The sequence below is a fragment of the Crinia signifera genome, chromosome 2 (assembly GCF_055691185.1).
Source record: "Crinia signifera chromosome 2, ASM5569118v1, whole genome shotgun sequence".
Lineage (NCBI taxonomy): Eukaryota > Metazoa > Chordata > Amphibia > Anura > Myobatrachidae > Crinia > Crinia signifera.
The window spans coordinates 49,178,842-49,196,650 of NC_139218.1; the positions used below are offsets into that span (position 1 = coordinate 49,178,842).

Genomic DNA, 17,809 nt, shown 5'->3' on the forward strand with positions numbered 1-17,809 from the left:
CCATCGGGAACCCGGCTGTCGGTGTTTTGACAGTCAGGATCCCGACGTCGGGTGAATGCCTGTCGGGACCCCGTCCAGCACCCTCGACTGGGAGATTTTGACTAAGCAAAATCGCTTAGTCAAAATCTCCCAGCAACAGCCCATGTGTACACCCCTTATGTTCCAGTCAAAATTGCCTTGCCTGCACAATCCATGTTAGGTGATACTGACTTAGCATCAGCATCTAAGCAGGAGAAACACTGGGAGATTTTGCCTAACCTTCTATCTGGTCAAAATTTCCTGCCAAAATCTCAGTGTCTACACCCTTTAAGTGTATGCTGCTATATAGATATAGCTATAAATACAGAGTAAATCTGTTATGGCACTTCTTGATATTGTTGTAAATGATATACTGTTTATTCTAGAACCCTGCAGTTGCTGTTTCCTGCCCTGGGTGTCACTCTGCTGTGATACTTTTAGCACAGTTTGGTCTGTTTTTCAGTACGGATATAGAGACCACATTGTGCTAGAAAAATCAACACAGAGGGGGAAATTTTATGAGTGATTCAGAAAGTGAGAGACTGGGTAAGAAATCTCCAGGTATTTTTAAAAGCGGCAATTATTTACACTACAAAACCAGTTTGATTTTGCAGTGTAAATGATTGCCGCTTTAAAAAACCAGGAGATTTCTTACCAAATTTCTCACTTTCTGAATCAGAGGAACTGTGCAGGTTTTGACAGGTGCAGGCTGCTAGAATGAACACTGCAATGTGACGATTAATACTCGTTTTACACCCAAATCCCGGATCCAACCCGGTATTTGGAACATGGATCCAGGCCAGGTCGGATCTGGGATTTGCACCGTTTACACTGTGGTGCCTACCCGCAGTGTAAACTGGGTCGGCGCTTGGAGATGACATCATCTCCAAGTGCCGGGACCGCCGATCGTTGCGCTGGGGGCAAGCCCAGCACCAAGGTAAGCTGCTGGGCTGCCCCCAGCCCCTGTGCACCAGCCCCCCGTCTGCGAGGTGAATGGATGCTGCACACAGGCATCCATTTACCTCCTCCCTGCCTGCGCTGTGGTCTGCAGAGTACAGCAGTGGAGGCTGTGTGTGCCCAATACGCTGCGGTCTGGAGGTTGGGCTTCCCCCATTGCTCTTAACGGGAGCCAGGTCAGATGTCCCGGCATACCCATTTACACTGCCCTCTACCCAGGTCCTGCCTGTGTTCTACCCTGGTCAGGACGTGGGTAGAAGTCCCATGTAAAGGGCCACGGGTTAACCCCTTTTACACTGCCGCTGACATGGGTCCACAAGGGAAAAACCCAGGTTTTTGCGGCGGTGTAATAGGAGTATTACAGTTTACTGTATGTAAGCTCTAATAAAGAAGCCACTGGGGTCCCTTTAAAGAAGTAGCAAAAATAATGTGTAAGCATTTGTTTAATACATATTTCACCTTTTGACCTTTAATGTATGTAATTACCACAATCTAGTTTGGCCAAGATTAACAAGTATTCATAGGATTGCCTACTTTTCTAGATGTTTGCTATGACTACCAGAGGTCATCTCTCATCTACCCTTTTCTATTACCTCCCTCAGGCCAGCATTTGTTAATCCATTAATTCCTGATGGAACAGAAGAGGAAGAACTGTTCAAGCAAGGAGAGTGTATGTGGTTTTCTGTTTGCTGGTTTAGTATCTGATTATGCTAATGTTCTCTACAGAAGTCACATGATTGTAGGCAGTTTTCCCGATATTAATGAGCTATGGTATTATTTTACATTTGTATATGTATGGATTTGTATATGTATATGTATAGATTTATGTATTGCTGGACGTTATGGAACACTTGAGGTGCCATATAAATAAACAATAATAATATGGAGATTGTGCAGAATGTCTCACAAGCTGACACAGATTCCTGGTACCTGTATTCCTAGACATAGAAGTTGTCTTCACTTTCGTGCTCTCTAGGAGCCGTTTAGAGTTTAATCCTTTTTCCTCTACCAGCTTTCTGGTGTTTGTATTCCCTCCCCCAACCCCCCCCCCCCTTCCATCCCCATTCTCATCGTTTTTCTACTCTACAATTATAACTAGGGATGGCCATCGATGGTGATTCTACAACCCGCCATCTATAGTTGTAAACTATCTGATGGATAACCATCGATAGTTTTAGCTGTCAAGGGTTATCCATAATCTTTGACTAAATGGCACACGGGCCAATCAGAGCTGGGGGGGGTCTTACGGGTGTTGGGGGCGGAGCTATGTTCAGTGTCCCGGCACCTTGGGGGGAAAAAAATCGGTTCTCCTTTGCCATCGATGTAGGGAATTCATCTGGTTCAAGTATTCAACATAAACCATTAATGATTTTGAATCATCGATGGTCGATGGCCATCCCTAGTTATAACTGTTTTGTATTTTCCCCAGTGAACAAACTGAGGAGAGTTGAATTCAGCACGGCATCCTTACTGAAAATGGCTCCAACAGCGGAGGAAAGGAAGATTGTTCACGACATGTTTCTCAACACATTAGATACAAGGTATGTGTGAGGTCATACATGACAGGCAAATAATGCCATAAATACCAAACCTGCTTATTTGACTTTAGAAAGACCAGGGCAAGAGAACCTCTGTTTATAAATGTTAATCTCATCCAGTTTAGGTTTGGAGCAGGTGGGGGCAGAAAAACCTCCATTTTAGAGTATTTAAAGAGATGAGTGTCCCCCGCAGCGTCCCCAGCCCCCCCCTGCTCCCTCTACCGCCTCGCCGCACAGACGCTGTCCCCCGCAGCGTCCCCAGCAGAGGGGGACACAGACGTGTCCCCCGCAGCGTCCCCAGCCCCCCCTGCTCCCTCTACCGCCTCGCCGCACAGACGCTGTCCCCCGCAGCGTCCCCAGCAGCGGGGGACACAGTCGTGTCCCCCGCAGCGTCCCCAGCCCCCCTGCTCCCACCAGCCCCCCCCCCCCCCCCCCCACCAGCCCCCCTTTCCCCCCCCCCTGCTCCCCGGGTTTTCTACATGTGATAAATCGAGACGATTTATCACATGTAAAAAATGGCACATCAAGTGCCAATCTAATCAAGCTCCCCCGGGGAGCAGCCGGGGAAGCTCAGGGGGAAGTCGGGGGCGACTTGTCCTAAGGACAAGTCGCCCTAGTGTATGGGGGCCTTTAGGCTGTCGCTCATTCTGAGACAGAATAGGATTATAGAGAGGTCAAAGTGACCATTGAGCATCTGATGTTCCAGTTTATGGAGGAAATGTTTTATATGGAGGAAGTATCTGGTTCCCCGTCAGCACTTATAATGGCTGTGATGTTCCTTGTCAATTTGCCCCTAAAAGATTGTGTGAAGTGCACTTATATGGAACAAAGGGCCTGATTCATGTTTTGTAAGTGAAGCAAAAATAGCAAGCAAATGGACAAAACAATGTTGGGGCAAATGTAACGTGCAGAGATCTTATGGGGGCCTACACATGGGGCAATTTCAGGGCATTTTCTAAGCGATCTCACTAGATTGTTTAGAAGTGCTCCGCGTGTCGCTATCACCTGGAGATTAATATCCAGCATGTTGGATGAATCTACTTAATCTCCAATTAAGGGTCATTGTTCTCACCGGAGGACACTGGACCTGACAGATCGCTCAGCACACATCGCTGGCACTGTTTGCTGAGTGATCTTGCTGAGCGATCATAATTTATGAAATATGAAATCTGTGTTTTTTTTTCTATTCATTTATATCTAAATATTTATAGTTTACACAATAACCCACCACTTGATTTAGAACAAAATCAAGAGAAAAAACAAACAAGTAAAGTAAAATGATTTAATTGTGTATGCTGACTATTACATTTATAAAACATAGAAGTCATAAATAGGATCCAAAAATTGGTTACATTTAAACATGCGAATAAGCAGGTAAGGTTATGAGGCGCAGTCAAGAAAAGACTGGATATCGGCTCACTCATACCGCTTTCAGACAACACTCTCGACCTGGGATATTGCCGTGTCCTTGCGTCCCCAACCCAGGTCAAGGTGCAGTGTGAAAAGTCCACTGTCAAAATTCCCGTATTGAGCAACCTGGCATTTCAACCCTGGTCTCGACACATAGTTTTTCAAATACTTGCATGTCACCTTTACACCCAGTGGAGAGTGTGCTCATCCTCACGCCCACCCACCCTTCCCTAATAGAAGTCAGCATAAGATCAGCGGGGCGCAACGTCCTGTTCTTATGGTGGTGTCTTCGTAAGGGCAGGTCGCGGAACCCCACTGTAAAAGACTAGAAGGAACGTTATGTAATATTTTATATTTCCCAGATTTCTTTACAGATCTTTTCTTGTACTGTTTTCATACAGGACAGTGAGCTTCAGAAGCCTCGTTTTGCCTTTCAATTCAGTGTGGATGGAAGATGCCAAACTCAAAGGCTTGGAGATCTGTCACCCACAGGTATTACCCATTTGCTGCTCTGTTATCACTTACCACAGTGGCTTCTGACCTTTTTGGTACCGCGAGAAACCATTCAGACAGAGACCCGAGAGGGGGTAGAGGCTAGTACAGACTGCACAGCCATGTCTGTGGGCCCCTGTGGATGCATAGGAAGATTCAGGGGGGAGGGAGACCAAGGCATTAGCTCAACCTGTCAACCTCTCTCCTGTCACCCTCTGCCTCACCAAGGCATCGCCTTCTCCCTGTCCTATAGATAGTTTTCCCTTTGAGACTACGCCCATTTCCAGGGGCGTGCGCACAAAGAACGCAAAATACAAATCCCCTCTTCCCCTCTCCTAGTGCCCCCTTTTTATTTTTTTCTGATTCCGCCCCTGTGTAGCTGCGTAGCAGTGCCTGCCTGATGGACATAGCAGTGTTCACATATTACTGTGCAGAAAACTAGGATCACCTGCAGATATCTGTATGTTTGCAAACCGTAAATGACTACCATTAAATTCTGTCATTTACATTAAAAGAAAATCAATAGACCACTTCTGTCATATATTTAGCTTGTTTTATTATACTCCTGCAACATATGTGCTTACTTTGGCTGCCTGCCTCTGTGATATCCAGGAGGGTCCACGTGGCATGGTGCTGAACGTTGCATATGGTCCCCTCTGCTATACTGGGTTTGGATAGGTTAGCCACTCTCCTGGAGCTGGGAGAACACCCCCAAACTGGGGAGTCTCCCAGAAGTTCTGGCAGAGTATGCAGGCATGTACTGTAGCGTTGGAACAAATTTACACCCAGAGATTGCTTTGCTTTATACTCCATATACATTGAACAGTTTTCTGTGTGTGTGTGTGTGTGTGTGTTTTCACTGTTCCTCTTCTTGTCTTAAGCAAAGGAATATCTTCAACAGAATCTTTGGAGGCTTTCTAATGAGGAAAGCTTATGAATTGGGATGGGCTACTGCATGTTCCTATGGGTGAGTTATCCGTGTTCACATGGGCAGATTATTTCCAGTAGATGTATGTACTATGATAGAGACACTGGGAATGTCCTGTATGCGTAGACCAGGTTCCTGTCTTTTGCTTCCTACACGTCAGGGAACTTCTTAGTACATTGGAGAAAAAAAATGCTTTCCAAAAGCAAGGCTCAAGTCCAGACGGTTTATGGACTCTGGAATGATTGGGTAGAGATGGCGGGTATTCATTCTTGAGGACTAGTTTGGGGATTTGCTATTCAAAGGCAGACAACAGCACCTGCAAGAACTACATAATAGGGCATGTTAATTTGTCTCATTACCTGGGGACGAAGCAGAAGGCATATGCAGATCCACACACAAAGTAGCACCATTACATGTACACAAGTAAAGTACCACAGTTTACACCAGATGTCTGTTACCTTTTCCTTTGTCCGTACGTTAAAAAGTTTTTCAAATCTTATGTTAATACTTATTTCACAGAAAGCGGTATGGTCTACCAACATTTTAAGTGCTATTAAACTATTGATTTCCAGTTACAACGGAATACAAAGAAATACAATTCCACCAGAGCTTTAAAAGGTGGCCATATAAAATCACACAGGAATAATTGAAAAAATACTATCCTTTTAATCAGGATCAAAAGTCCCATAAGATAAATCCAGTCCAGTCCTATGTCAAGGATCTGAAAATAATAATAAACTCCCCTTTTTTAAAGTGGGAGACCAAGAGACAAGCAATAGTGCAGATTAAATATAATTAATTTAATAAACTGCACTCACAAAAGAAGACCTTTAAAACAGCATAAAGCCCAGGCAAAGTGGCTCACACGTCCCAGCGTCCAGGGATGGAAATGGTCACTGCAGTTCCGGAACAAGCAGGTATCCTCCTGGTTAGTTAGGGTGACAGCGGGTGGGCAGCATAGCAAATGTAGCTATCTTCTCTATGTGCTGTTTGCAGTTGCTATCCTGTTTCATTTCCGATTCCAGTGACTGCAGTGTCCCTCCTATGAAATCGGGTAAAATACAGTCACTTAAACTTCCTCTACATATGTATAATACAATGATCTTTGTCTTCCAGGGGTTCTAGACCATATGTCGTAGCTGTGGATGACATCATGTTTCAGAGACCAGTGGAGCTTGGATCCTTACTGTTCCTGTCCTCTCAGGTAGGGGCTTCTCTCGGTATGATCTAGGTATTACAGTCCTAGATGGCAGCCTGATGCATTTTCATCTGCAAAATATGTATCGACAAATAAATGTATTTCATTAACCGATCTCGGGTTAATTCTGTAATGTAGTCTGCGCTAAGAATTAGGGAGCAGACTGATGTTAGATGGAACAAGCGGTCGTCTATGTGAAGTTTGTGTTTTTATATCTGTTGTCTATACTGCTGTGAACTGATCTTGCATTTATTTAGATGTTATACAAACTAAGTCACATTGTTGTAACCAATCAAAACTGTTGACACTGTAACGGTTGAATGTAGTTTGCTGTGTATCAATTGTTTTGAGCGTTTGTATTGTTTGAGAAAGGTGAAATGTAAAATGCATATGGTTTAAAAAAATAAATAAACTGTGACCATTAAATATTTCAGTTCCATAAACTCCGATATTACATGACCAGTCCTGCTGCAAGTGCAGTCAGCTTCTTCAGTAATTAGAGACGGGCAGTACTGCTAGTGTAACGGTTAGCATTACTGGCTCGCAGTACTGAGGTCATGTGTTCGGTTTCCATGACCTTAGTGCCTTAACTGTGTGGAGTTTGTATAGTCTCCCTCAGTGGTGTAACTATAAATTTTGCTCCCCCCTGCCAAAAAAGCTTTGGTGCCCCCCCCCCCCCCCCTCTTACACTATAAAGAAACAAATAATAGGGTAACACATTAATTCACACTCAAACCAAAACATTTGGCCTCTTTATAGATATAACTATTAAAAACACAGATACCTGATAAAGGGTTTAATTCTCAGATGCAGTTCAAACTTTGCAAAACTGCAACTGCTGCGCTAGTCTGCGGGTGGGGGCTCACGAAAGGGCAAGGCCGCTCCACTTGTTGGGTCCCATCTCACGCTGTGCCCACTAAATTTGTCTGCACATCGCTAATATATTATATATATATATATATATATATATATATATATATATATATATATATATATGCCTGGAACAAGGGAGATCATCCCCAATATACAGATAACAGTAGGAGCCGGCACCCAGAGACTGACACGCTGAACTTCGTTTATTCCATCAAAAATCTACGTTTCGGGGACCGTGTCCCCTTCATCAGGATAACAGTGTAATGAAAATGTGCACGTATAAGTACATCCACTTACTAAGATGGATGTACTTATACGTGCACATTTTCATTACACTGTTATCCTGATGAAGGGGACACGGTCCCCGAAACGTAGATTTTTGATGGAATAAACATCACCGTTTTCACCTTATGAAGTTCAGCGTGTCAGTCTCTGGGTGCCGGCTCCTACTGTTATCTGTGTATATATATATTCAGTATATACACATGAGTGTCTATATACAGGTGTGTGTGTGTGTGTGTGTGTGTGTATATATATATATATATATATATATATATAGCATGCTGGAGAGCAAATTGACCGATTTCCCCAGGCTGTTGTCCAAGCCCCCTTGTGTCCACCTCGTAGCCCCATCTCTCCCCATAGCCAGAAAGATTACCTGTTTTTTAAACTGGACCCCGGTTCTGTGGATGTTCCTTGACAGCAGCTTGCTCCCCTGCACAGTGGCGCGCAGCCTGACATCCAGGAAGTGTTTGCTGCTGCATTTCTGCTCTTTGCTCTGACGACCAGCGTGCCACTGCTCCACTGTCTGTTCCCATTTGCTGACTGAATGCTGAGCTCCCTGATCGGAGCTCAGCGTTAGCGTGATCCCCCCCCCCCCTCATGGAGCCCCACTAATGGTCGACCCTCATGGAGCCCTGCTAAGCCCCATTAGCCCTGCCCCCTCTCAGAGCTCTCCTATGCGGCTGGTCACAGCAGTGACTGAGCCACTGCCTGACACTGACAGCTGGGGAGGCAGGAAGAAGATACATCCCGGCTGTCAGGTGATCCTTCCCGGCCACACGCAGACATAGTGGGGTAGATTTATTAATAGTCCTGTATCGTTCCTTAAGGGCGCAGGTTCGCTTCACCACTTTATCGTGGTGAAGAGAACCTGCCTTTCGCCCGTATTTATTATTGTCTGGCCGCACGTTATGGAAGTGCGTTATCCCCTCCTGCCGGGGATACGCTCCGTCCCATAACGAATGACGCGCAGGCGTCCGGCGGCGTCTTCTGCGCATGCGCCGGATATCTTGGTCTCGCGTTGGTATCCGGCGCATGCGCGGTTTACAAAGGCAGACGGGGGGGAAGTCAGTGGTGCGCGCGCGTCACCTACATACACAAAAACAATAAACTCTAAAATAAACAATAATATAGATATGTATGTGCACCGTAATATACATTAAACAAATTCCCCACAAAAAAAATAATACAACACGAAAATTAGATTAAACACAAACACATAAATATGACCATAACCCTTTAACCCCGGCAACACACCTTGCAATGACAGGAGACAGTGAAGAGTAGTGCTGCCGAGGAAACTGACACGGCTGCTGCCGGACTGACCAAAACATTATGACCAATAAAGCTTGTTTGGATTGAAAAAAAAAAAGTTAAAAACGAAGTGAACAACGCCAGATCTGACTGGCGTAGCAGACAGCAGCGCTTAGCCGCCGGGAGGAGGATAGCGGCGAATCGTAAATCAGGTTTGACCGCTAAGCGCCGTACTTGTATTAGTACTTGCGCTATGTCCCCGCCCTCCCATCGCCGCCGTTAGGACACCGGCAACGCAGGTTTCATAGATTAGGCGATGCACTATCCCCTGCTTCAGCGCATGGGGATAGCGCATTTACACATCAACGCCACTTCGTAAATCTACCCCAGTGTTACTAGACATAAATCTAATGGAAAGGGGGGCACATGGCAGCCTGCCACTGCTTGCCAGAGTCCCTGCAGCTGCGTGATACATTTAGCTTCTGCATCTCCGCGGCTGCCCGGCCATTTCAAATGCGGCACCAATTCGTTAACCAATCAGAGCTCACGAGCCATGGCCCCATTTGAAATGGCTGGCCTGGGCAGCCTTCAGAGACGGGGAAGCTAAATGTAGCTCTAGCAGGCAGCTGCAGGGGATCTGGGAGGCAATAGACTCTGTGTGCTATGGGAGCACAGCCCAGCCGCCGAGCCCGACGCACACCGCTGACCTGGGGCTCCTTGCTGCAGCAGCAGCTTTGACTCTTTAATTACACCCAGGGCCCTGCAGGCGCTAGCTCCCCCAAGCTGCCGTGGGGGCTGCCACAGCATAGATACGCCACTGGTCTCCCTGTGCTTGTGTGGGTTTAATTCCACAGTCCAAAAATATACTGGTAGGTTAATCAGCTCCCCCCAAAAATGAAATTGAACCTTTTTATGGGTGTATTTACATAGGTGGACAAGTGATTCTGATCTGCCATCCAATTCTATGACCTATTAATAAATGCAATAGTGTATTTTGAAGAAGGCATCTAAATGTACAGATATTAAGGTTGAGTTGGTTAGATAATAAATATCTACTATGATTGAAGCGAAGGGAAATTGCACTTCCCATTATAAAGCTGGTACCTATAGACATCTGCATGTCATCCAGTGCTGTCATAACCAGCTTCTGTCTTGCTCCCTGTTTTGTGTAGATGTGTTACACAGAGAATAATTACATGCAGATCAGAGTGCACAGCGAAGTGTCAGATCCAATCACCAGAGAGCATCACACAACCAACATTTTCCACTTTACATACATGTCGGATAAAGAAGTGCCGCAACTTGTTCCAAAGACATACGGAGGTGAGTACACGAGTGTACACAGTCATTTTGGAATCAATAGAGATATAAATAGACAACCTAAATACTTCAACCCCCCCGCCCCATCAACACCATTTAAAAAAAAAATCATTTATACCCCTTTCAGACCATCAAAGCAACCCGGGTTATTGCCGTGTCAGCCTGGGCTGATCTGTGGTGTGAAAGCACCATTGACCAATTTGCCGGGTTGAGCAACCCGGCATTTCAACCATGGTCACAACACAGCTCTGACCCGGGTTGCTGTGCATTGTGAATGGGTACCCTAGAGACAGCGCCCGCTCCAAGTGCTGCCTCAGGGCCGCCCCATCTGATGTCAACGACCCAGCTTATTGCCGCCAGGTTGCTCCTATGTCCACATCCCAAGTGCAATCCGGCATTTGCAGTGTGATAGGGGTATATATCTGTTACGTTAATATAAAGCACAATGGGGTAATTCAGACCTGATCCCACAGCCGCGAATGCTCAGCAATCAGGTAAACACTGCCCTGTTGTAGTGAAATACCACCATGCAAATTAATTTGTACGCCGTGCTAAGACATCACCGATGAGCAAATATGTTCAAAACCCTCTGTTAGTGGCTCACCATCGAATGATATTTCTACTGGGCAAAACTCCTTGCAGGCTCAATCAGCTGCTGCGATGAATAAAGGCATATCCGGCCTGTTGCTGACCTCACTCACCCGCCCTTGGGTGCTTGGGCACTCCTATGAATTGGCCGGTTACCACCTCCAGACGCCTACTTCCTGGCAATCGTCTTGGGAACAGCCTGTGAATTTAAAAAATAGCAGGAGGGCAGTCTATCGATAATCATCCAGTGTGCGAATAAGCGGCCATGTGATCAGGTCTGAATCGGGCCCAATATGCTGGCTTTCTGTAAGTAAATATTAATCGATAGATTCAAACACACTAAACACTTAGGGCCCAATTCAGAGGTGCATGCCATTCACCTGCGGCTGGGATTACGTAGGATCAAATATATGTAAATGACCGCTTATGCTTTTAATTTGTGCGCCTCTGTGTGATGGACGGAGCAAGCTCTGTGACACCCACTTCTCCTATCTTAGCTTTGCTCAAGTGCACTGGTGGATCAGATCTCTCCATCATCAATACACCATCAGTCATAACATCCCCTAGTGCAGAGGCTCACTTGTAACTTCCTTAAGATATGGCCACACTAATAGTCCAGCTTTAAAGGCCCCCATACACTATGCGATTTTGGGACGATTTCATCCGATTTCGGCACTTTGTGCCGATAATCGGGTGAAATCGGCCCAAAATCGTAGGTGTGTGATATCTGATCCGATCCGATGCGCGGTCCCGTGCGCATCGGACCGGATCAGGGAGGTCGGACGGTCTGTACATACGATCACGTCCGACCTCCCTGTATGCATATGCCTGCCACCTGACAGGCATATGCATGCAGACACCGGGGGAGCAGTGGGGCGGGCAGCAGGTCCCTGAGCACCGGCGAGTGCTGCTGACTGACCTGGCCGGGCGGTGGTGGGGGCGGGCAGCGGCGGCGGCCAGCGGTGGTGGGGGCGGGAGGCGGGTGGGGTGAGCGCTGCTGACCTGGCCGGGCAGTGTACTTACACATAGCAGCAGCGGGGACGGGCAGCGCAGTGGCGGCTATTATATTTTTAAAATACTTGTCAAATGACCGGCCGCTCTCTGATTGGCTGAGAGCTCTCCGGCCAATCAGAGAGAGACCGGTCATTTGACAAGTATTTTAAAAATATAATAGCCGCCACTGCGCTGCCCGTCCCCGCTGCTGCTATGTGTAAGTACACTGCCCGGCCAGGTCAGCAGCGCTCACCGCACCCGCCCCCACCACCGCTGGCCGCCGCTGCCCGCCCCCACTACTCCTTACCGCCCTGCAGCTCCCCGGGGTTTTTTTTACATGGGATAAATCGCATGCGATTTATCCCATGTAAAAAATGGCACATCAAGTGCCAAATTGTATGTGAGCCTCCCGGGGAGCTGCCGGGCGGCTCGCAGGTAAATTGGTTCCGACTTGTCCCTAGGACAAGTCGGCCTAATGTATGGGGGCCTTAAAGGCTAGCCATACCTTACCTCAGTTATTTTAATTTATCCATTTGTGTTCAAACTTGGCTATCACTAAATCCAGGACCGGTAAGCTGGGTACACACCTAAAGATTTATGGTAATGTATGGGAGAATATGACAACCAAACATTTGCTCCCAAATACTGGAAAACAGACAATGGTCATTGCGACGCATTGCAGAAATTTGGGTACTTGTGTACTTTCACGGCTCCCATCGCATGCCATATGTAGTGGCATGCGATGCGATTTTACCGTGGTTTTATGCATTTTTGGTAAAAATCGCATCGCATGCGATAAGATGTCATTTTTCACTGAAATTATGGACATGAGTTGAAATCATGTAAAATGCACCCCAAATTTCATTTTTCACACTGTACCACCCCCACTATCAACGCCAACCCGAAGCGTGGCGAGCGGCGGCGGTACGCGTCCTACGACCTTTTCATACCCCCACTATCCACGTCGGCGTGGAGTTGAGAATAGAAAGTGTGGCGAGCCACCGAGCCCGAAGCGTGGCGAGCGCACACGGATACCTTCACAGGTATCCGTGTCCCCTCGCGGGCTTCACGGGTATGTGTCCCCTCGCGGGCTTCACGGGTATCCGTGTCCCCTCGCGGGCTTCACGGGTATCCGTGTCCCCTCGCGAGGCTCGCCACACTTTCTATTCTCAACTCCACGCCGACGTGGATAGTGGGGGTATGAAAAGGTCGTAGGACGCGTACCGCCGCCCCTCGCGGGCTCGCCACGCTTCGGGTTGGCGTTGATAGTGGGGGTGGTACAGTGTGAAAAATGTCATTTGGGGTGCATTTTACATGATTTCAACTCATGTCCATAATTTCTGTGAAAAATGACATCGCATCGCATCAGATCGCATGCGATCTCATGCGATTTTTCCCTGTACGATGCACATCGTGGGAGCCGTGATTGTACACAAGTACCGAAATTTGTTAAATCAAATGGATTTAACCAATCATTTTTGTCCATTTTTCCAGCTTTTAGAACCGAATGTTTGATTGCTCCCATACATTTCCAGATTTTTTTATCTCACCAGATAGATTGGACAGATAAATCTTTAGGTGTGTACCCAGCTTTTGTGTGCCTTTAGGACTGTGATTGAGTAGCCCTGCTCTACAGAACTTTTCCCTTATTTGCACCAATGGATCTAATTCAGAGTTGATTGCTCATCTGCAAAGTTGTAGGTGGCTGCGAGTAGATAGCCGCCACCCAGACAGAAAGAAAACCTGCCCCGTGTTAAACTGCGAGTGATCTGCGAATGGTTCGTTATTATCTTCTCCACCCGCGACTTATGAACATTCAAATGATTTTTCCAGTCTGTGCAAATGTGACAAAGTCATTCGATAATCCCTCGATCTGTCAATTTGCTCATCAGCGATCAGGTCTGAATTGTGTCCAATATTCAGAACAAAATGCATGCTGTCTTTGCGTATAATTTATTTTATTGATGTATACATGTTTTTGTTTTCCTTTTGATGCAGAATCGATGCTGTATTTAGATGGAAAACGCCATTTTAATGCCACGGTGCAAAGTAGAAATGGTCAGAGCTCCGGCTTGTAAACCGCCAGCACCATTCTACAGGTCTTACCAGGACGGCAGCACGGAGAAGAGTGACATGCGCACATCACAAGAGAGTGCAATATTGTATATTCATGCTTCATTCTGTAGTATTATTTTAAAGTCAGCATTTGTAATAATGAAACATTTTCTATAGCTGAATGTTTTCCTGTCATTCATGATTGCTGGGTTTTTTTTCAAATGACATTGGTTGTTTTATAAAAATGATAATCTGTTTTCTTATCAACTGTAGATGCAGACATCATTTTATTCTGCACATATCGTGCAATTGCTCAAACAATTCTTAAGGTACACATTTGGGCCCCTGTACATGGGTTAGTTGGGAGAATGTCAGGAAGACGTGATTAGACAAGGCATGACCCAATAAATATACTCGTGTTCACGCTAGGCTGCTACAGCGGGTGCCGGGTGACTTCCCAGCGGTTGTTTATAAGACGTCGGAATCACAGATATTTACCCTCGTGGGGTCCAGTAGCCCCATAGAAGGAGAATAGGTGGCAAGTGCTCGTCCCCCTGTCTGGCTCCTGACAGTCGGGATTCTGATGTCGGAGAAACGATCACTGTCAGAAACTCATACTATACCTGTTTAAGCAAGGCGTCACACACTACTTTTTTTTTTTTTTTTTAAGGGCGCAATGCATTGTGGGGGTTATTCTGGTTGATTCGCAGGGCTGCAAATTTTCAGCCTTGCAAATCCACCAAAACCCACCTGGCGAATGAACGCCCACCCGCCATCGGCGACCATTGAAAGATGTGGAAGGTACACGCATATAAAAGTGACTTTTAAGTCACTTACATATGCGTGCATGCCATGCTGGCACGGATATGGGCGGGCAGCTGACATCCGGTGATGTCAGCTGCCAGCCCCCCGCCCGCCTCATTACCATGAGAACGTCCATGGAACGCTGGGCATTCCCATATGGTAATGGAGCAGCCCGGCATCCCCCGCCCTTCTCTGCCCCCCCCCCCCCCCCTCTCATGCCGTCATGGGTGTGTGCACCTGGTGAACCGAAAGTTCCCCGTGGGTGCACGCACCCTACATCTGCACAAACGCGCCTGCGCATGTGCAGACGCGCAACATCGGTCCTCCATGTGAATGCACGGAGGACCGAAGGAACTTGAATAACCCCGTCTGCCCCTTTAGCAGCACCCTGCTAAAACAACCTGCCCTATACTGTTCTGTTGCAGCGTGAATAGATGGCATACACACATGCACAGCATCTACTCACATTAAAAGAAGAGCTTGTGGAGGGCGTGGCCTGGAGTGACTGAGGAAAACACGTGCTTGCTGGCTCTCCCGCCTAACCTGATTTAACCTCCTTTTGTGGCGGGGTTACCTCTAAAACCAGACTAGAACGGTTTGAGAACCTCTCCTGCATACCCGGTGGTGGTCCAGTGGAGTTCTCCTCGTGTCTGTCTCCGTTTGCTGCGCTGTACTCTTGGTGGTGGGCCCTTCGTCGTGGTGCTCCGGCCCGCAACATCAGCTACTGCCAGATGCTATGCTGCGCAAGTGTGCTCCCCTGCTTTCTGCCGGCAGAGTTACTGGACGGTTTTCGATGCTTGCCTGCACTGGCTGCTGGACCGGACTGAACATCCCCGCCGTCCGCTGACAATCAACTGACAGCCTTGGTGGCCGAGCGGAGCCCGTGGCCATCTTGGATTCTCCTGGCCAGCGTTTCTGTAAGGAGCGCGTGGCATATCTGGAGCAGGGAGTCACACAAGCTCATTCCTGCTACTTTGCGGTCTGTGTCCCTACTGCCGTGTATATAATCTATACATCAAGGTAGAATTTATCAGCACAGTGCTGAACATTGTTACACATTACTTTCATCCTATACACTTTGGACTTTTTATTTTATCTCTCTCATGACCATGGCTATCGCTCATCTCCTTGACTTTATACAAGCCTCAACTCAAAGAATCCTTTTTAAACTTGAGTTGCGACTGGAAAATGTAACCCCTCTGTGCCTGTGCAGATGGTGATGACGGGGTTACACCTGTTGTATCTGTATGTTATACTTCCCTAAATCCTGTGCACCCAAAGGGCACGCAGATGGAATCTCCTTCCGTTTTCTCTACTCCTGCACATGGGGAGGACAAAATGAAACTGTTCTCCTTAATTATTGTATTCCTGTGTCTCCTACAAATTCTGCTTGGTATGCGAGTACACCTGTCATCTTATGCACCCTTGATATGTTCCAAGCTGGTGATTGGTCCACTGTACCTATGATAATCTTGCAACTCATATAAAGCATGTATGCAATGGAAACGGGCTTCTTTTCGAGACTCTATCTGGATTGCTGGATCGCTGTCCCTCCACGTTAAAATACTGTGGGATGGCCGGAGTGCTCATAATGTTGTTAGCATTGTCTCTGCTGGATATTCTGAAACCTCTCATATTCACATACAATGATTCTGCTGATGAGTATTCTGGACTGTGGCCCTTATTCAGATCTGATTGCAGTACAAATTTGTTTGGAAAATGGGAAAAAACATGTGCACTGTAGGTGGGGCAGAGAGAGTTATATTTGGGTGGGGTGTGTTGAAACTGAAATCTAAATTGCAGTGTAAAAATAATGCAGCCAGTATTTACCCTGCACAGAAACAAAATAACTCACACAAATCTCTCTGCACGTTACATCTGGCGAGCGGACGCGTATTACTTTACATGTATTCCGCGTCCGCTCACCATGCTTCGGGCTCGGTGACTCATACCTCCCAACAGTCCCGATTTTATCGGGACAGTCCCGATTGTCAGGGCCTGTCCCGCTGTCCCACCCGCGGGCGGCAGTGTCCCGCGGTGTGGGGGGCCTGTTGGGAGTCCCCCCTGTCAGCTGCTAAGCAGCGGGGAATAAACGCTGTGCGCATGCGCACAGCGTCTATTCCCGCAGGCTGGGGGCATGGCTAGAGGCTCACAAAGCCTCTGGGTCATGCCCCTATAGCGGCAAAATGGGGCGTGGCCTCACGGGAGAGCCACGAGTGTAGGCCACGCCCCCAAATTAGGCCACACCCCCGAAAATTTCGCCGCGCAGCAGCAGCGTCCCGCCTGCTGAGCTTCCGAAGTTGGGAGGTATGGGTGACTCGCTACACTATATAAAATCAACTCCACTCCGACGTGGATAGTGAGGGTATGAAAAGGTCGTAGGACGCGTACCGCCGTCCCTCTCAGGCTCGCCACGCTTCGGGTTGGCATTGATAGTGGGGGTGCCGTTGGGGGTGCTTTTAACATACTAAGCACCCATCACGTTTAATTAACTTATAGGGGCTACTTTTAACATGGAAAAACCCATTAGGGTGCTTATACAATTTAAAATCGCATACCATTGTATATGCGATAGAATGGCATACAATGCGATGGTATACAATTTAAAATTGTATAACATCGCCTGCCATCGCGTAAAATCGCATCGCATGCCTTATGGTCTGCGATGCGATGGGCGCTGTGCTAGTACACAAGTACCGTGCTGCATAAAAAACACATGAAATCGGGTCACGTGCAGGGAAAATACAATCTATTCTGCTGCAAGGGTTAATCAAGCCTTTCTCTGGTCATGGGGTGAAAAAGCCTGAAGTTGAGCATTAAAGCTCGAAACATGTGTATGTGTTATATATAATTATACTGTACGTGCATATTTGTTGTCAGATCTGCTGCTGACGCTGCCTGTAGTATATAATCTGTCTCACAGGAACCTCTCTCTCACTCCCCCCCCTATTGCATCAGCTGAAGTCTGGCCTCAGAAAAGAAAGCGCATGTTCCACACACATTCCCTAGTAACAACCACTTCCGGTTCCAATTATTCCGCACACTCCGCTCGCAATACGCCGGCTGAGGCACGGGGTTGAATCAATTGAGCAGTGAGTG

The 17,809-nt window shown here is 47.1% G+C and overlaps 1 protein-coding gene across 2 annotated transcripts in view; it reads left to right on the forward strand.

The window, feature by feature from the left end:
• Positions 1-14,088, forward strand: part of ACOT9 (acyl-CoA thioesterase 9) — a 32,164-nt gene extending 18,076 nt beyond the window's left edge. For both annotated transcript variants that reach the window (XM_083172004.1, XM_083172005.1), the window contains 7 exons: positions 1,578-1,645; positions 2,405-2,516; positions 4,325-4,415; positions 5,297-5,382; positions 6,460-6,547; positions 10,123-10,273; positions 13,850-14,088. In XM_083172004.1, the coding sequence (XP_083028130.1) occupies positions 1,578-1,645; positions 2,405-2,516; positions 4,325-4,415; positions 5,297-5,382; positions 6,460-6,547; positions 10,123-10,273; positions 13,850-13,929 (676 nt within the window). In that variant the 3' untranslated portion in view covers positions 13,930-14,088. The remainder of the gene's footprint in view (positions 1-1,577; positions 1,646-2,404; positions 2,517-4,324; positions 4,416-5,296; positions 5,383-6,459; positions 6,548-10,122; positions 10,274-13,849) is intronic.
• Positions 14,089-17,809: the final 3,721 nt, after the last annotated feature.